Source organism: Callospermophilus lateralis, chromosome 10 (assembly GCF_048772815.1).
Source record: "Callospermophilus lateralis isolate mCalLat2 chromosome 10, mCalLat2.hap1, whole genome shotgun sequence".
In the NCBI taxonomy this organism is placed as follows: Eukaryota; Metazoa; Chordata; class Mammalia; order Rodentia; family Sciuridae; genus Callospermophilus; species Callospermophilus lateralis.
The window spans coordinates 86,565,733-86,586,860 of record NC_135314.1 but is presented as its reverse complement, the minus strand read 5'-3'; the positions used below and the strand labels follow the sequence as shown (position 1 = coordinate 86,586,860).

The 21,128-nt window shown below is 30.6% G+C and overlaps 1 protein-coding gene across 2 annotated transcripts in view; it reads left to right on the top strand.

The window, feature by feature from the left end:
- The window catches only part of Pik3ca (phosphatidylinositol-4,5-bisphosphate 3-kinase catalytic subunit alpha), a 78,195-nt gene that overhangs the window by 49,552 nt on the left and 7,515 nt on the right, over positions 1-21,128 (top strand). The window contains exons 5-20 of one of the 2 annotated variants that reach the window (XM_076867203.2): positions 717-962; positions 1,821-1,906; positions 5,405-5,510; positions 6,037-6,189; positions 6,316-6,450; positions 10,262-10,386; positions 11,310-11,391; positions 11,709-11,873; positions 12,083-12,186; positions 13,301-13,472; positions 15,689-15,789; positions 16,302-16,423; positions 17,848-17,926; positions 19,959-20,129; positions 20,522-20,639; positions 20,753-20,904. In XM_076867203.2, coding sequence (XP_076723318.1) covers positions 717-962; positions 1,821-1,906; positions 5,405-5,510; positions 6,037-6,189; positions 6,316-6,450; positions 10,262-10,386; positions 11,310-11,391; positions 11,709-11,873; positions 12,083-12,186; positions 13,301-13,472; positions 15,689-15,789; positions 16,302-16,423; positions 17,848-17,926; positions 19,959-20,129; positions 20,522-20,639; positions 20,753-20,904 — 2,117 coding nt within the window. Of the gene's footprint in view, positions 1-716; positions 963-1,820; positions 1,907-5,404; positions 5,511-6,036; positions 6,190-6,315; positions 6,451-10,261; positions 10,387-11,309; positions 11,392-11,708; positions 11,874-12,082; positions 12,187-13,300; positions 13,473-15,682; positions 15,790-16,301; positions 16,424-17,847; positions 17,927-19,958; positions 20,130-20,521; positions 20,640-20,752; positions 20,905-21,128 lie in introns of both variants that reach the window. The other variant, XM_076867202.2, reaches the window with a different exon arrangement.

Sequence of the window (21,128 nt, the reverse complement as noted above, 5' to 3'; positions counted from 1 at the left end):
ATTTAAAAAGTAATCACAGAAGAATTGGCTTCTTCTTTTTTTAAAGGCATACCTCTTGAAAATTAGATAATAATAAATATTGGAAAATATCATTTGTAAGTTTAACTTTTATACTATAATTATTTAACAGAATGAAAATTTGGGTGGTTACCTAACCTCAAAATATGAAGTATTTTATAATTTTTATCCTCTCCCAAGTAATGGCAGTAGAATATAATTAAAATAGATATTTCGGGAAAAAAATTCCATGATCTATTATTAAGATGTATTAGTAATATGTCCCTACCCTTTCTGTTTATTAAGAAACAACTAGAGAAGTACATACCAAGTACTGATTTATAGTCCCAAGCAAAACATGGTTCTAGCCTTCAAGTTACTTACGGTCTAGTGGGGATTATAAGTAAGAAAATAGGCTATTATAATATGTGTACCATAGCATTTATATTAAAAATTTCTATCCTAACTACCATTTCAATTTAGTATCCTACTAATATTTGGGACTTAGGTGCTACAACCTAACTGCATTTAATTCCCCAATGTTAATATTTTAAATGTTACAAATAAGTAACTGGAAAGAAATGTGGTCTACAATGTTTGATTTTTTAATCACTTTTGCAAATCAATATGTAAATTCTCATAATACTCTTGCATATTGCTTTTAAAATGGAAAACCTTACAGGAAATGGCTTCTTTTCTCTTTTCTTAATCTCTTACAGTACATAAGAAGCTGTATAATGCTTGGGAGGATGCCCAATTTGATGCTGATGGCTAAAGAAAGTCTGTACTCTCAACTGCCAATGGACTGTTTTACAATGCCATCTTATTCTAGACGCATCTCCACAGCTACACCATATATGAATGGAGAAACATCTACCAAATCCCTTTGGGTTATAAATAGCGCACTCAGAATAAAAATTCTTTGTGCAACCTATGTAAATGTAAATATTCGAGACATTGATAAGGTAAGGTCAAAGGCTGATGTTATTATTTTATACAAGTAATTTTATATAAAGTTTTTTATTGAACTATACAATAGCCTGTTGACCTACAGTATGTTTTCAGATGACTAGAGAAAAAAAAACACTCAAATCTCAGAAAATAAAAATATATAATAATTTCTGTTTGAGTTTCCATCTACTCAGTTTTTGCATATCTCTCAGTCCTAAGTCTATAATTCTAAAATTGATAATTCTGAATTCTTAAAACCAAAAGTTTTATAGAACTAGTTTAGCAATAAAATCTAATCCAACCTAAAGTAAATCTTCTTATAGTCACTATTAATCCCACTTAGTGCCCAGTGTGGTAATTAACACATGCCTGCAATCCCAGTAACTTTAGATGCTGAGGCAAGAGGATTGTAAGTTCAAGGCCAGCCTCAGCAATTTAGTGAGACCCTGTCTCAAAATAAAAATACATAAATAGCAACCATCAAAGATGTAGCTCCATGGTAAAATGCCCCCGAGTTCAATCTCCAGTACCAAAATGATCCCACTTCGTGTGAATATTCATGTGATTTATTACAAAACATGTCTTTATAGGGTGCTGTTCCAGCCACCAAAGGTTTTAAGAAATACCTAATGTATACACCAATTTCTCTTTCTGGAGTACAACAACTCTGAATTAACATATCTAGCTAAAAGTGACTATGGGTCTTGGTAGCCTGATGTCTCCATCATTATTAATGGATGAAAACAACAGCAAACTTTGATCAATCTATATCAGTATTAATTTCTACATGTGAAGAAAAGGAGAACAGAAAAGCTTTATCTGAATACAAATTTTTATACATACTTATTTTCTTGCCCCCCCCTCCCCCACAGATTTATGTTAGAACAGGTATCTACCATGGAGGAGAACCCTTATGTGACAATGTGAACACTCAGAGAGTTCCTTGTTCCAATCCCAGGTAAGGGAATATTTGTGTATATTTCCAAAGTCACATTAGTATTTAGCAAGGTGATTAATAAAGTGAAATATTTTACGTCATTAGTTTTATGCAAATAGTATCAATTGAATATATACATACAGAACATAAAGACTTTTTGTCAAATGAGTATCGCTTGTAGGATCACTTTATTGATTCTAAAATTTCAGCCAAAGGAATTTTCTGATTCTCTTTTCCCATTGTTTCAAGGAGAAAACAGAATGTGACTACTGTTTAGTTCTGATGATTCTCCACATTAGATCAAAAACTCAGCATTTTATTTTATTTTCTCCTTTGCCATTTATGAGAAGAAATGAGAGTTGGTAAATAATTCCAGAGCCAGAATACTCTGAGGCAGTTTTCTTCGGATCAGTCCTAAGAATAGATACTTATGCATTCAGTTAAAGGGTCTTTGAGAACAAACCAATTTCTTAAAGGGAGAGTTATTGGAAATATTTTAAATTATTAGTGCCAAGAAGTATTGAAGAAATAAATGGTAGTATAGTTTAAAAGCTTATCATCCTTTTATTTGTCTGTTTTATAGAGTTTGGAAATAACAGTGTACCCCTAAATATAATAGTAGTAATATTTTAAGAGAACTCAAATTGGCACTGAAGACAGATTAAAGAGGATATTATAGAATAGCAATAGCACTAGCAAGTGACTACTCCAGAAGTACATCTCATAATGAGTTTAGACTTGAGTTCTAGAAAAATGAAAGAGAAAATTCCAATCTTGTAATTAAGTAATCTTTAAAAGCCCAGGTGATGTTTAAAGAGATAGTAGTCATCTTTACTAGAGGGAATAGATGTAGTTCCTCACCCTACCTGGACTATTATAGTCAAAAAATACATTATTCAGGTTAGAAGGTACATTGTAGCAACAGACACCACAGGATCTTTACAAATTTCTGCTAAAACAGTAGTTAATTTCCTATACATACTGCATGTCTGTCACAGGTTGGATGGAATTGTTATGAGAATAGAAAAATAGTATTTTGAGGAAATAATGGCCAGAATTTTTCCAAATTTGGTGAAAACTGTTAAATTTACCCATCTAAAGAGCTCAACAAGCTCCAAGCAAAGACCCCTAAATACAGTAACCCAAGGTACATTTATTCTAGTTATTTCAAGTACCAAAAATAAAGGTTAGTAAAATTAAAGGCAGGTTTACTTAATATAATATGATTAAAATGTTGAAATTTTAGCAAATTAAAGTAGGTGTTTAGAAAGGGCTATATTTGATTATCTTTTCTTCAAGAATTCTCTAGTCTAAAAGGTAAAATCCCAATGGAAGTACTGTGAAATTTTAAGTAAAAATTTTTTTAACTTTTTTGTTTACAAAAACAAAAAAGCAGAGGTATATGAACTTATTAGAAAGCAGATACTTAATGATTTCTTCATAAATGTACTAGTTATCCCTCAAAATTAGAATCAATTTAGACTGTATATATAAAACCATTTTTAAAAATAAAGAAAGTGATTTGTATGTATTGAATTTGGTTTATGTGTGTTGTGGAACGGATGGACTCTAGAAGAATAGAAAAATGTATTTTATTCTATTAGCTTAGTGCTAAAACTAGATTTCGAGGCTATAACTCTCTTAGAAAATGTATAGAATACTCCCCATTAATTTATGAGCAATTCTAGGAATTTAGAAGTGATAAAAAAATCATATGTGAATTCAAGTAGATATGCCTTTAATTTTTCTTAAATATTGTGGACTTTCTAAGTCCCACATTTCTTCTTCCTGTATTTCTGTAATAGTATGTATGTATGTATGTATGTATGTATTTGCCTTTAGAATTCTTGCATTTTAAATGTAAGTCTTCTACTATAAATGGATGATTTTGGTGGGGAGTGGGTACTGAGGATTTGACCTAGGGATGTCTACCACTGAGCTACATTCCCCAGCCCTTCTTATATTTTTATTTTGAGACAGAATCTCATTAAGTTGCTTAGGGCCAGCCTCAAACTTGCAGACCTCCTGCCTCAGCCTATCTAGCACCTGAACTTTTTATCATGGACCAATGTGCTGTTTTAATCCCTTCATTCAAATTATGTCATTTAATTTTATTAGATAGGTACTATTATTGGTTTTATTTCACAGATAAGGCAAAAAACAAGGCTCACACATTCGGTGGAACAGTAGAAATAAGGTCGTCTTCTAGGCAGTCTTGATTTTCAAGTACATATACTTTCCCCATTGCTTTTAAAATATTTTTTTAAATCTACTTATTATACATGGGTCTTTGCAAAAATGTTTACCAAATATAGACATAATTTCATTCATAACATCCAGTAAATTAAGAGAATTTGTTTTGAGTAATTTTTACCTTGTTATTTTTTATAGTGGTTTTTTCTTTCCATTTTATGAATATTAAGTTTTATTACTTCTTGTGAAGTTATTATTTTCAAATTCAAATATGTTCTTCTCTGTATTCTTCATCTTGTTTATATACTGACTTATTTAGACCAGTAGGTTATTTTGTATAAAACTACATTATACATAAAAGTAATTAAATACAACTATAATCATACTAATAAATTCTTGTTTTGTCTAATTTCTCTTTTCTATTTGATTTTTACAAGCAAAACTTGGATTTTTTACTGAAGTATAGCACACAAACATGCATGAAAGTATACAAATCAGACTTGTGTAGTTCAATGAATTATCATACTATAAATATCATATTCACTATACTGGTCAAAAAAACAAAACATTTACTAGCACTTGAGAAACCCTTCCTCAATATATTTATTGACTTTCTATCCTTTCCAAAGGTAACCTTGATTTCCCTGACTTCTACCAATTTAGGGTTAGTTTTGCTTATTTTCCAGTTTTGTATAAGTGCTATTCTTTTGTGTCTAGCTTCTCTTACCCAATAATTGTAGGATTTCATCCATTTTGTTCGTAACTGTTGTTCCATTTTTTTAGTGCCATATAATATTCTATTATGTGAATATAAAAATTTATTCTACTGTAAAAACATTTGGGTTATTTGCAGTTTGAGTATTATAAATTATTTTTCTATAAACATTCTGTGCACAAATAGACACAGTTTTATGGTTTCATTCTTAGAAGTAGAAATGGTTCATTGGGTGTAGTATGTATGTTCACTATTAATAGATTATGCTTTCAAAATTGGTTGTAGCAAATTTTACCCCAACTCTTAGTGTGTAGGATTTCCTATTAGTACTTTACCACCCCATAGTATCATGAGTCTTCATAGTTTTAGGCATTCTCATGTATAATGATGTCTCCATAAGATTTTAGTTTCCACTTTGTGTATGACAAATAATATTGACTACTTTTTCATGTTTATTGACCATTTAAATATAATCTCACAGATTGCCTATTCCAATCACTTTCCTATTTTTTGTTTGGTTTTTCTTTTTCTTGATGCTCTGTAGGAGTCATTTATATATTCTGGATAAAACTTTTTTGGTAAATTCTATTTTTCTTTAAAATTTTACAAAGGTGGAATGAATGGCTGAATTATGATATATACATTCCTGATCTTCCTCGTGCTGCTCGACTTTGCCTTTCCATTTGCTCTGTTAAAGGCCGAAAGGGTGCTAAAGAGGTAAAGTATTTCAGAAGGAACAATTAATTATGTTTACCTCCAAAAGCTCCTAATTATACCTCTGATGGAATAACATTATATAAAGTTAGAATTTTTCATTTTTAAAAAATCAATAAATCAAACCTATTTTAAGACATTAATAAATAAATGGATCATAGAAAAATAACATGGGAGAGCTTTAGAAATTTATTTATGATGGATAAATATATCCTGAGTTCATATTGATATAATTTTTAAATACACAAGTGACTAAATAATAGTGACTGAATCCAAATAATTGTATCATGCCTCCTGGATCATATTTCCTATTTATAATTTTTAAAAACATAATTTCAATGGGAAAGGAGGAAATAAACACATATGGGAAAAAGGAAAGAAACTGCTTAAATTTTGAAAAACCAATATGATTTTCATATTTCTGTTATAGAGACAGCCATTAAGATCTCTTTTCCAGGGGGAAAAATGTTTTGAGATTCACTTTATAATTTAATCTGTAGAATAGTGAATATTTTTTTTTCTTTTTTAGGAACACTGTCCATTGGCCTGGGGAAATATAAACTTGTTTGATTATACTGACACCCTAGTATCAGGAAAAATGGCTTTGAATCTTTGGCCAGTACCTCATGGATTAGAAGATCTGCTGAACCCTATTGGTGTTACTGGGTCAAATCCAAATAAAGTAAGCTTTTGTTATAAATTAGATGGTTTTTTTTTTTTAATGCAGTAAAGCACAATATTTATGTGCATGTATAGATACATATATTCTCACACATATATACATACTAATTTTTATTCCATCTCTTAGGAAACTCCATGCTTAGAGTTGGAGTTTGATTGGTTCAGCAGTGTGGTAAAGTTTCCAGATATGTCAGTGATTGAAGAACATGCCAATTGGTCTGTATCCCGAGAAGCAGGATTTAGTTATTCCCATGCAGGACTGGTAAGGGAAATAATTGAGTTTTTTAAGTAATTCCTTGTTAATATAACTTAGCATACTTATATCATTTTCTGCAAATATGTGTACATATTCTTTGTGTGGACAAGATTTTATAAATTTTAGTTATACTAACAAATACTATTGTGCTCTAGAATAATATTACAATAGAGAAAAAATTTCTTCATGTTGATATTTTTCCTGCAGCTCTGTTTCCTGTATTCAGAGCCCTAGCCCTCCTTCATTTGTTTAATAAATATTATTGAATACCAACTCTGTGTAAAGCACTGGAATAGGCAGAGGTAAAGTTGTAAACTAAGCAAACCCCATTAAGTATTTAGTCTAATGTTAATAACAGACATTAAAGAGACATAAGTAGAAATATAAGATTAAAATTTATGGTAAGCAGCATGAAGGAATAAAACAGTAGTATGATAACAAAAACCAAGGGTTGAACAAGGGAAAGGCTAATGTTTATTGGGTTCAAAAAAGATCCCTGAGATAGTAGCCTTGAAGTTGAGACTAAGGTTTAAATACTTTGTTAGTTGACCTTGGAAGCACAGGAAATAGCAAATCTTCACCACATTAGTCCTGGTTCTCCAGAAAAGAATGAATATAAAGTAAGTGGAACTTAAATATTGATCCAGTTGTTTAATCTTGGCCATAACTTTGAAACCACAAGATAACTGCATTCAAGGACCATTAACTGTCCCTTATTTCTCAAGGGCAAAGGTGTTAGAGTGAGAGGAGATATTTTTGTTCGTTGGTGTCTCTTTCTCCCATTTTCCAAATTTATCACTTTTTTTTTTTTTTTTTTTAAGCCTTGTTGTAGGTTATAGATAGACCAGCCAATGAATAATGGGCCAAGAGGTCCTGAAATATGCCCATCCTGGGCACAGTAACAGCAGCACAAAGATGCACACTTTATCAGTTTGTATCTCTGGTCCTAGTAAGGAGTTGATTAATTGCTTTTGTAAACTAAGTATTATATCTTTCCTGCATATATGATTTAAAAGATATGCGTTTCTTTTTTTAGAAGTTATAACTATTTATAAGGATTGATATTGTGTCCCTTGTATTCTTTATTACTAGAATTTTTCTTTTTAAAAAGTGCTTATTTTTATAATAGAATTAAACCTACCCTTTTCATTTACCATTTGGATCTGTTGGAAACTTTTTTTTTAATTATGTTTCAGAAAATGTTTTACTATTTCATCATCCTAGGAATTACTTCATCCTTATTCATTATTTTCATTTATACTAAAAAAGACTAAAAGGTATGAAAATACAGAAAGATATAATAGCATAGAAAGATAATACAGTAGTGATATAAATTATAACTATTATATAAAATAGACCCTTCTGTTTTCTTATGGCTTTGCCCAATGTCTTGCAGCATCTTTTTCATAGGTATAAATCTATAGACATTGTCTTTGCAGGATTTTTGTTCATTTGTGGTTTTTTATGCTTTCGTTGCACATAAATTTTCACTTTCCACCCACAATGACAAAATTAAAGAGAAAAATATTTACGATTACTAGATAAATCATAATAGGAATGTAGAGACAGACAGTAGGACTCTATAGTACTATTTTTTAACCTCAGTCCTACATTTTAGACCAAATAATTCTTTGTTGTGGGAGCTATTCTGTGTATTATAGTATGGACAGCAGTGTCACTGGCCTCTGCCCTACTAGATGCCAGCAGCATCACCACACCTAGTTGTGGCAACCAAACATGTCTCCAGACCTTACTAAAGGTCCCTGGGAGGTAGGGAGTTCAAAATCACCCCAATCGAAAAATACTTCTCTAGACTCTAATTATAATGGCGAAGTTTATCATATAAATGAAATGTCAGATGACAGATTCCTACGTGAATTTTCTCAAACTCAAGGCAACAATGAATAAACAATGTATTTTTAAGCACAAAAAGGAAGTTTGATATTCACATTCTGTTATTATTCACTGGTAATGATTTAATCTCGATATTCTGTGACAAGAATCTAAACACTCTTATATTTTGCATTATTATTTTTATCTTTTATGATGTTGAATACCAAAATTTACTTGAAACACTTTCTAATTGGACAAATGCAGAAGGCAGGTGACTAGAAGGAAAAGGGTAATGTAAAAATTTTTAAAGTTCCTTGAATTGATCATTCTGATGGTATTTATAAGTAATTATTTTGCAATTATTGAGCAAAGATGACCAACTTCTTCAACAAAATTACAAGCCATCAGTTTTCAGTGATTTTCATTTTGACAGTGTTGTTTATAATTTGACAAAGTTGTATTTCAAAACAAGGAAAATGTGGATAAAAATGGATAAAATATTAAATTGTTTTTATCATCACTACAAATTATTTTGTATTAAAAATATAAACAAAAATAAGTAAATAAAATAATCCCTTGGATGCAGATGATAAATGGAAATGATGACTTTTCCTAGTAAGTTGAGAGTTAAATAGTGTCCCTTGCCTGAATTATTGTAAATAGTCTTCTAACTTCCACACAGTGGCCAAAATAATCTTGTATGAAACATAAATTATAGCTTTTATAACTTAAATAGCTGTCACTAAAAATAAAATCCAAACTGTTTAGCCAGAACCATATATTTTACATGCTGTGAACTCCACCTTCTATCTATCTGAGTCTCCCTCATTTATTAGACACTAAGCTTACTGGCTTTCTCCCAGTTCTTCTATCAAACCATTCCTCATTCCCTCCTTGGGGCCTTTGCACTGTTTCCTCCATCTGCAATTGTCTTCCTGCTCAAAGGTGGACAGTTTCTTTTTGTCATTTGAATCACAAATCAAATATTATGCTCTATTTGAAATATACAGTCAACAGTAGCTACCCTGTAATTCTGTTATATAACTCAGCATACTTACATCAAGTATACAATATTTTTTCTTTTCTATTTATTTGATTTCCCACTTGAATGGAGGCTCTGTTAGTGCAGGGTCTTTTACTGTTTTGTAACTCCAGCAGCAAGAACAGGACAAAGCACATAGTACATATTTAGTAAATGCTTGTTGAATAAATATGTACAAATAGTATTTTTTCACACTGTTCAATAAATCAACAAGGTAAATACATAAAAAGCCATGTATCATGAATTTCTGCTTTCATTTGTAGCTTTGGAAGTTACTGTGGAGTGTATATTTGTTTTGAGCAATATACTAGTGATATGTATTCATAATTTTTAATTATCCAGTTAATATATTTTTATGTAAAGAAAACAAATATGTTACTTGGAATTATACAAAAAGTTACATTATTTTCTTTCCTGACATTCATTGTACAGTATTTTAAAAGGGTATTGCATCTCCCTTTTTCTCTTACTTATTTTTACTTTTTATATTTGAAACCTTTGCAGTAATTAAGGGTATGCTCAGGCAAGAAACATAAAAAAAAAAGTTTACATTTTTATTTTATCATTATACTATTTCTTATTCTTTTTTACCAGAAATATTAGATTAGTTCATCAAATGCTACTAAGAGAGCTCATCAGGAAAAAGGCTGAATGGTTCACTACTATACCCTAGTATTCCATTTTGGTCTTCCTTACTAACTTTGGCAGTTATTGTCCTAATTGTGATTGGTGGTAATATTAACCATGTTAAGTGACTGCATTTGTTCCACAAATACTGTCTTAGATTGGTTCTTCCCTGTTGCTGAAAATGCTGTGTTTGGGGAGAAGAAATTTTTAGTAGTTTATAAGTAGTGTAAAGTTTATTGAAAATTAATTTGCTTTTTGGGGGAATCATTAATGAATAAAGCAAAGAAAATCATCAGATATTGCTTTATTTTACAGAGTAACAGACTAGCTAGAGACAATGAATTGAGAGAAAATGACAAAGAACAACTCCGAGCAATTTGTACACGAGATCCTCTATCTGAAATCACTGAGCAAGAGAAAGATTTTCTATGGAGCCACAGGTAAATATTAAGATGGAGTTTCTCTGTTTTGTTTTTTTTTTTCTTTTATTACAGAAGACAGGACTGACTTTGGTTGGTCTTACTATATTTTTATCATACTTAGTACAAAATAAAGCATACATAATTTTTTTATGATTTTGAATTTTTTTAAACTTATGGGTATACATATTGTACTTACAGAAAAACATGCTATGTTAATACTTATTGTGGACTTTGAAGACTTTTAAAACTTAAAAAATTCTTTATTGGCTCTGGAAATTGAACAAGGCCCTATATATGCTAAGCATGTATTCTACCAGTCAACTAACTCCTCAAGGCATTTTTTAAACTTTTAACTGACTTTCCTAGGGGTTTTTAAAATTCAAGAAAGAAAATAGTTGTGATTTATTTGGTGTAGATATTATGATTTTTAGGAATTTACTTTTCATTGTTTTTTTCTTGAAGTCCTCAAAGTAATAGTGTAATACCTTATTTTCATGTAGGCAGAAATTACCTTGCTACATGTAAGTGACGTTGGTTTATTTAACTGAAGCAGTTGCAGTGAATTTCTGCAGAAAGTACATTAAAACATATTTTGTCTAGTAACCTCAACAGAAGTGGTAACTCTGTGGTGCAAGTTGTATAAGTAGGTGAATATGAGTGACCTAAAGAGTGATAACACATATACTTAATTTTTCTTAAATGTCAGCTAAATGTAAATACTATCCCATTTGGATTTCCTTTTGTCTTTGCCATTTTTATCATGTCTAAGTATGTAAGTAAATATGTATACAATTATTGTGTTAAACACTAGTTTCTTTTGATTTTAAAAAGGTATAGTAGTAATAATAAGTTTGGAACTTAAAGATTGAAGAGTTAGACACCTAGGCCTTTTGAATAACATGGAAGAACGTTTTTTTATTTTGTTTTGTTTTTCCCAACAGACACTATTGCGTAACTATACCCGAAATTCTACCCAAATTGCTTCTGTCTGTTAAATGGAATTCTAGAGATGAAGTAGCCCAGGTAAATGCATATTTAAGGTTATTAAATAAATGTTGCACAAAATTGGTACATTACTCAAATTGTTTTCTTTCAAAAAAACTACATAAATTTAAGAGATGAAATGGACAATTGGTTAGTTATGGTATATAGTAGAGGAAAAAACACTATTCACATTATTTTCACAAATAAAACTTGCTAGAACAATGAAAATTTTAAGCAAGTTTTAAGGTTTTTTATCCAAATGAACCCTAAAATCAACGACTAGATAGTGTTGAAGAAATTTTATTCACAATTATCCTTACTTTTAAAATATGATATATTGTCTTTCTCATACACAGATGTACTGCTTAGTAAAAGATTGGCCTCCAATCAAGCCTGAACAGGCAATGGAGCTTCTGGACTGTAATTACCCAGATCCTATGGTTCGAGGTTTTGCTGTTCGATGCTTAGAAAAATATTTAACAGACGACAAACTTTCTCAGTACCTGATTCAGCTAGTACAGGTAAAATAATATAAAATAGAAAATAATGTTTTATTCTAAAATTATACAATTTCCAAAATTACTGTATCAACTAGTTTTATGCTTTTAAAACAAATTCATTTTATTACCAATAGTATGTACTTTGTTTCTAAAATTTTTTCTTTAAATCCAGCTATGCAGAAACAGACCCTGATTCATTTGAGTTTTTGTTTGTTCTTTTAATTAACCAGGTCCTGAAATATGAGCAATATTTGGATAACCTGCTTGTGAGATTTTTACTCAAGAAAGCATTGACAAATCAAAGGATTGGGCACTTTTTCTTTTGGCACTTAAAGTAAGTCAGATTATTTCTCCACTGAATTCTTTCACTGTTTGTTACTTGTTTTCTATATATTTATATATTATACATCTAATAGATGTATAAATATGTATTACTAATGCACTTTTAGTTTTGGGTGGAATCATTTTCTATACTGAAAATGTATTACAGCAGTAATGAACTCTTCAACCTTTTCTCTTTGAAATTAAACAGTAAAAGTCAAAACTGAATTTTTTACATGAATGAAAGCTAAAATATTTTTTAAGGTTTTGATTCTACTTTAAGTAAAATTTGCTAGATGCAGATTATTGTTTCTATAGGTTTCACTCTATTATAGATTAAAATATTCCAAAATAAATAAAAATCTTAACTTGGATTCAGAACAATAATGTCAGAATCCCATGTTTCTTGCTAGAATATAAGGTTAAGTAAGAATAACAGGGCTGGGTTTGCGGCTCAGTAGTAGAGTGCTTGCCTAGCACATGCAAGGACCTGGGTTCAATCCTCAGCACCACATAAAAATAAATAAATAAAATAAAGTTACTTTGTCCAACTACAACTAAAAAATTTTTAAAAATTAAAAATATTTTTGTAGAAGGCAGTGTATTTTGTACTCAGAGTTAGAGGTCAGGAGCCATATTCTTTTAAATAAACTTAAATCTATGTCTAATGTGATTTTTTTCAAATCTTCAAATAAAAAAATGGGACCTAGACATTAGGTTAGAAATAACTTAAATTTTGAGACAGTGTAGAAAAGTGTGAATTATGTGCCAGAAACATCAAAGTACTCACTGAACTCTTGTATTTTGTTATTTCTGATCATTTTATTATTTTTTTTGTTCAATTTTTTTTGTGTGTGTTTTTATGTCTTTTGCTGAGGTTGGTGAATGAAAAGTAGTTTAAAATAAACCTAAAAAATGATTGTTTATTAAATGACATGTTCAGGAACTACTTGAAACTTGATTATATTTTTTAAATGATAAGATTTTAAATCATTTTATTGTGAGTAGGATTGTAACATTTATTGGACTTACAAAATGGGTTTCCTTATTTTTTAAGTTTATATATACTAATTTAATGCACACACATATATGTACATATATATGTATTTTTTTCATTCTTCTTTTAGATCTGAGATGCACAATAAAACAGTTAGTCAGAGGTTTGGCCTGCTTTTGGAGTCCTACTGTCGTGCCTGTGGGATGTATTTGAAGCACCTGAATAGGCAAGTTGAGGCTATGGAAAAGCTCATTAACTTAACTGACATTCTCAAACAAGAAAAAAAGGATGAAACACAAAAGGTGTGTGACTTTAATTTGTTTTTGAAACTTGAAATTTTCATTGCAATGTGTTAGGGTGGTTCAGAAACTTAGTGCATCTGTAGATTATGGTCCTTGGCATCAAGCCAACTAGGATTTAAATCCAGATTCCACTCTCTCTGCTGTGTAATGTTAAATAATGTTGCATACATTATTTAGGCTCCTAAGATTTCATTTTGCTCATCTGTAAAATGGGAGTATTACTTTTGAATCATAAGGTTGTTGTGAGAACTAAACTATATGCTCTATGCAAAGTACCCATTAGAGTTCCTAGAACCTGAGGTGCCCAATAAATGTAAGTCCCTCTTTTTTCCTTCCTTTCTTTTTATATATTCCTACGTATTTAAAATTATTCTTTCCTTATTCTTCCGTTTATTATCTTAAAAATGACTCTGAAAATGAGTGGAAAGAAGTGAGTTTTGGCATTTTTAAGTTTTAAATGGACTCAAAGCCGTTCAGCAAATATGTCACATACACTAATCATCTGCACCCTGGCTTAGTGTAGCTAAGGAATATGAAATGAAAAGGTTTTTCATGACCTTTTCCTATTCTCTATTCTTTGTTCAATCTAATCTATCACATCCTGCAGTGAAAAGTGAAATCATTCTTCACCTCTAGCAAAGTTGGGGTTGGAGTTAGGGTTAATCCCCTTTATTAGCAAGTCCCCAAAGGGCAGAGAACGTAAATGAATGGGTTTTTCCAATATCTTCATCAATATTACTGGAAGGAGAAAACAATTTTAAAAGAAAGTTGCTGTATTGAAAGTTACTATATTAATCTAAATATCATGTAGCATATAACTTAATTGGTTTTGTTGAAGTTCTGGTATATAAGTTCAAATATTAGTATATTAGAAAATAATTGTACTATTTCTGATGCTGCAATTTATAGATGAGGGACTGGACTGATTTGTAAGTACAAAATATATTTATTGTAACTGAGCTAAGAGGAAAGAAAATAGGTTTTAGATATATTTATAAATACAGGCATTTATTTTGTACTAGAGTTTTCTTATCCAAAATTGGTAATGATACAATAGCTTAGAAACATGAAATTCATTACCTTATATCATTATTGCCTTAAATGAGTTTGTAATAAGTAACTAAAATTGCAGTTCCAGAAACAAAATAGTTTCAAAATAGCAATGAGTGATAAAGTATGGGAAACACAGTGCTAGCAATAGAGTTGGCAGTGATGGGAAAAGAAATATCTTTACATCAGCAGTAGCTGTCTATTTTGTGATGAATAGATTTTCCAGCTATTTACGTATATATAGTAAGAAGGAAAAAACTTTAAAATTGCAGCATGAAGATTAATTTATTATGAATTCCTAGCTCCTAACATCTTTTTCCTAGCACACACTTAATGTTTTTTATATAAAATATATTTTAATGTAAAATTATTGGAATTAAAACAAAGTTGCTGATTAATCTGTTAGATGAAGGCTTCCTGAAATAAAATGCCTTGTATTACATGATAACTGAGCAGTTTGTACTCTGGGTTGAAAGGGTTAAAAAATGATATTTCTTTCTAGATACTTACTAGAACCTGAGTATAGTGTGAGACTCCATGTAGCAAAAGTTTTTACAACTTCAAGTTTGTTTTAGCATCACTAGACCTTTTTTCACCCAACAGAGAACATGAATGTGATGTTTTCTGAAAAGCCTAAAAGAAAGAATATTAAGGTAGCATGGTCTCCTCCTCTAGAAGAAGAGGCAGCAGATTTTTTTTTTTTCCTTAAAGGGCCAGATAATAAGTATTTTAGATTTTGCAAGCCATGTGGTCTGGTCTTAACTATTCAACTCTGCTATTCCAGTGTGAGGGCAGCTGATGTGTGATGAATGGGCATGGCTATATTCTAATGCAATTTGATTTACAAAATGTGGCAGCTGATCTGTAGGCAGTGGTTGACTAACTATGCTCTGGAGCCAAAGCATTGCCACCGTCACACACAGAGTTCATCCTCTCATGGGAAGGGTGCAAGTGCTGCCACTCTTTTCTGTCTCCCTGAGTTACGCTACTCTATGTCATAGAAATCCTTTTCATTATAATGAAGCCAGTCCAGAGCATGGATTCAAAGACTATGCAATACCGAATTTTCAGTGTATAGAAGAGATTAGAAGTTAGTTTCACCTTTACAAACTTAGTTTCTAAATTTGATTATGCTTTTTTTTTTTTTTTTTTTTGGTCAGGTACAGATGAAGTTTTTAGTTGAGCAAATGAGGCAACCAGATTTCATGGATGCTCTACAAGGCTTTCTGTCTCCTTTAAACCCTGCTCATCAACTAGGAAATCTCCGGTAAAATGCTTTGTTGGAAATTTTATTGATATATTAGAATAAGTACTTTTTGGATAAAATTTTGAGAAAAGTCAAAATGTCCCATAAAATAAGAATGTCCAATTATATACTCTTCCTTTCCCATTTCCTACCCTGAAAAATAGAAATAGAAAAATAGAAATAGTAAAATTATCTTAAATTAGAACTGCATTTATTAGAATAAATTTTTACTACTTTAATAATAAAGTTCAAGACCTTCTATGGTTAGAATTTCTGGTATCATAGTTAAGAAACTGAATGTAATATCTGTAAAATTAATGTCTCCCTGTATTGATTGAAAATTCATAATTACATAAACATTTAAAAAAGTATTTTTCTTTGTCTTAGGAATGACTTCATACTTAAAACTTAAGAAATTTTAAATTTTTTATATTTCAAAAAGTTATACTAGATACATCTTTTAGAGTAAATTTGAGAGTAAAAAGAATAATGAAGCAAAGGTGTACTAGTAAAGTGTTTTAATGATTTCAAAGGCTTGAGGAGTGTCGAATTATGTCCTCTGCAAAAAGACCACTGTGGTTGAATTGGGAGAACCCAGACATCATGTCGGAGTTACTGTTTCAGAACAATGAGATCATCTTTAAAAATGGAGATGGTAAGGAAAAGTATTAATGAGTTTATGATGTATGAATTTAGCTATCTTTTTATGCACAAAGTATTTATGAACCATGAAAATTATTTTTCAGATACACGTGTGATAAAATATAGAATATTGAGCAGATCTTCTAACTTTCATAATATATATAAAGATTCATGAAACGTGACCTCAAATATGATAATTCGATGTGCAGATGACTTAGAGCATAGGGAAACAGATGCAGGCAGATGCTTTTTCTCAGCTCCCTTTTTCTGCCTAAAGGTGGATCCTTCAAAAAGAACTCATTGGTCATGAATCTTATCAACCAGCTGGAGGTTGATCCCTACAGTTCTAAGTATGTGTAAACATTAAAAAAGAGGAAGTAGTTTTGCTCTACTAGACACGTTTTCTTGTTAATGATTATATGTCTAGAGGAGCTAAAAATGGCTTGCCTAACCTTTCTACATTCCTGCACTAGGCTTCAAATTAAATCAACATAAAACAGATTAACAAGAAAAAATATTTAGTTATGTATACCATTACACAAAATATGAACTTGAAAAAGAATCGGATGGATGAAATTTATGAGCATCCTGAGCAACAGAAAGGAATAGGAGGTTGGGGTGTCCACACAGTTATGGGAGGGTAGGAGAGCAATGGTATTATGAATAAAGGTTGTCTTGATAGGCAGATAAAAAAATATCTCTGTTAAAAAGTAATTTCAGAGTAACCCTCAGAAGAATAGGTGGTAGTCTATCTAGGCTTGTTGTCAACCTCTAGTTGTTCCCCTGGTTGAGGTGGCATTTTTTGAACCCCTTTAGAATCAGAAGTCCTGAAATCATTTTGGCATTTGCTGAACCATCATTTGAATGAATGGTGTGAGCATCCATTTATTAAATGACAATTCTATGTGGCAGTCCCAGGGATTATAGCAGTAAGCAAAACAGAGTCCCTGCCCTTTTAGAGTTTACAGTCTTAACAGAAAAAAGGGACATTAATAATAAATAATTACAAAAATAAAATTGCAACCATGGTACAAAGAAAAAGTGTAGTCTGCTAAGAATATAAAGAATGTCCCTAATTATGTAGAAAATAGGCTGTAGGGGGAAATGGAAAGATTATAAAGGGCTTTGCATTCTGAAATACAATTCAGTGGTAAATTCTGTTATCTCAGAACTTTAATGTAAACATGTTCATGTTTAAGGATTTGCAAAAATATTTTAAATATGTTTAATATTTTTGTGAAATATGTGCTCACTTATTCTGTTATACAAATATGGTAATGCAGGTACTTTGGAAGTGGGTTAAAGAATCAAAATATTGCTGTCTTATAAATTATTTTGAAAAGTAAATGTAGCTCTTAGTTTTCCATGTGAAAACAATGTAATACCCTCATTTCTACTGATAGCTTTAAGTGGTGAAACATATAATTTGAATTTCAGATTTACGGCAAGATATGCTAACACTTCAAATTATTCGCATTATGGAAAACATCTGGCAAAATCAAGGTCTGGATCTTCGGTAGGTAATCAGTAAGATAACCTGTATGTTAACTTGGGAAAAATACTAATAAATATTAATAATAGAACGATATATACACATACATATGTAGTAGTAATTAATGGGTTGATTATGCTTTGGTACTTTTGTTTGTCCTCTTACATGACTTAGACCAACTTATGATATTTCAGCAAAGTAAGAACCATTTCTAATAAAGCTAGTAAAGACTCTGCAGTTGTCCCTGGAAGGTCATCATTATGAAAAGGAAATAGGTGACACAAAAGCCCCCTGTTTTTATTCAGAAGTTGAGTTTAAATTTTCTAATCTTGAATCAGTTTTTCAACAAAGTTTTTGAAATAGACTAAAATTTTTACCAGTTTATTGGTTTCTGTCCAACTTTCCACAGTTATCAGATTATCTCCAAATTTTGTCATGCTTCATAAAGTGGGCATGAACCAAGTCTAGCTATAGCAACATGATAGATGAGATAGAAATAGCCAGTAATTCCAAATGAGGGCTTGTATATCTAATAGATAAGAGTAGCTAGTAAATAAAAGAGTATAAGTAACAAATAATAGTAATACCCTTTTATTTGCAAAAAAGAAAGTGGACATTTCAAGTAACCTGCTGAGGCACAAAATTAAGTAATCAATTTTGATTCTTAACTCTTTTTTTTTTTTTACTTACTAGTTCTTTTTAGTTATACGTGACAGTATAATCCATTTTGATACAATTATACAAGCATGGAATATATTTTATTCTATTTAAAGTTCCATTCTTATGGATGTATGTGCTGGTGGGATTTACTGATTCATTGCTTTCCTTTCCAAAGATAATTAATGTTATATGAATCACATTTCCTTTTTGATAATAATTTCCTGTGTCATGAAAGATGCCACCAGTACCACAACTCTCAGTATAAACAGAATGCAGAACTTCAAAGAGTAAAGGATCTAAGTAAATATCTCTGGTAATTATCACACTTAATTGTAAATTAGTAATTGCAAGAAAAATAGTTATTTAAAATACGAAGGAGTTTTCATTTATAATATTTTCTGAATACTTAAGTGAAATTTTTATTTGAAGTTTAATTTTAGTTAAAATTTACTTAATTTAAGTAAAATAGCATTTTTACTTGACAAAAGTATAATTCACTGATCCATATCCCCAGCTCCCCGCACCCCCCCTTTTTTTTCCGTATGTATGTATGTATGTATGTATTTTTTGAAATGAAAACTCCTTCGTATTTTAAATCACTAAGTTGCTGAGGCTGGCTTTGAATTGCCATCCTCATACCTCAGCCTTCCCAGCCCATGGGATTGCAACACTGTACCTGGCAATACAGGGTTTTTTGTTTCATAAAAGATATTATTTATATTGACACATGATGGTTTGGTTTTAGATGAATTAATAAAATCTGGTCAATTTTTTTTTATCATTTCTCATATGGAATATTTTCTCTCCTGCCCTGATAAATACATTCTTAAGATTTTACTCCAATTTATTCTCTTATTTTATGTTTCTTTTTTTTTTTTTTATCACTGTTGAGCATGCTTGTAGTTTAAAGAATCCTGATGGCTTGATTTTAAATGAAATTAATAAGTGCTTTTATTTTTATTTTGTTTTAATTTCTAATATCAAGAGATGTAAACCTCATAAATAAAAGTTCCTTGGGGTCCCCAGTAATTTTTACAAGCATAATGGAGTCCTGAGACAAAAACATGGGAACTGCTGCCCTAAAGCTTTACTTAAATGGAAATTAAACATCATTAAATTTATCCATATTTTAAAGTCATAAATGTTTATATTTTATTGCTATAATTTCTGAGTAATGTTTTTCTGATACTACAATAAGTGCTTTCTCAATTGAAGTCTGTAGTAAATAATTATACAATTTTGTGGATTTTCTAGAAATATGTTTTTTTTTTTTAAAAAAAAACCTTTGACAGTATAATTCAAATTTATAAATGGAAGATTCATGATTTGTCAAATTAAAATATTTGATGTACTAAAATTCCATTATTTAATTGTAAATGTGTTTCTCTTTTTTCAGAATGTTACCTTATGGTTGTCTGTCAATTGGTGACTGTGTAGGACTTATTGAGGTGGTAAGAAATTCTCACACTATCATGCAAATTCAGTGCAAAGGTGGCCTGAAAGGCGCACTGCAGTTCAACAGCCACACACTACATCAGTGGCTCAAAGATAAGAACAAAGGAGAAATGTGAGTGTTTTTATTCCGTTTTACTATGTTAAGTAAATTTTTGTTAGATGAGTTTCTTAGTGGTTGAATATATTTCTCTGAGTTAAACCAGAAGAAACAATTATACTTATTTCAGGTAAAAATATGCTCAACTTTTGAAATATAAGTTTAATGACATAAGTATTTTTTTCACCATGGTAGGAATTATACTTTGATAAGCAACATCTAGAAATTTCCGTAGAAACTCTTGAAAACTTCACATTTTCAAAATTCCTTAGATCTTTGGACATAAGTATTTCTTCCTTAATGTCAGTGATTGTTTCATTGTTTAGATAAAAATTTCGTATTTTCCGTTTGGCCTTGATCACTTTGTTTTCCACACCACTCCTGAGGTGTTTATCTCTTCTATATAGATATGATGCAGCCATAGACCTGTTTACACGTTCTTGTGCTGGATATTGTGTGGCTACCTTCATTTTGGGAATTGGAGATCGGCACAATAGTAACATCATGGTGAAAGATGATGGACAAGTAATAACTTTTTCTTTTTAAAATATTTTGATGTTCTTAAGCTAAATTTATTAATTCAAGATATTGTATTTCTGCATGTGTTGACCTATAACATAATTTCTTATTTTTGAAAGCTGTTTCATATAGATTTTGGACACTTTTTGGATCACAAGAAGAAAAAATTTGGTTATAAACGAGAACGTGTACCCTTCGTTTTGACACAAGATTTCTTAATTGTGATTAGTAAAGGAGCTCAAGAATGTACAAAGACCAGAGAATTTGAGAGGTAAGCTCAAGAAATTAAAAGCTCAAGATAAAGAGTTCTTGCTGCTCTATCAGAAATAATTGATATTGTTCAGGTAATTTAAGTAACAAATGTTGTTTAGCAAAAATTGAATGATGCTGTGAAGAATGAAAGTGAAAGGCAGTTTAATTTATTGGGCTAATTAAGGCCTAAAAGGAAAATAATTTCTAAACTTCATAACACATTCAAAGTTTTTACTTACTGCT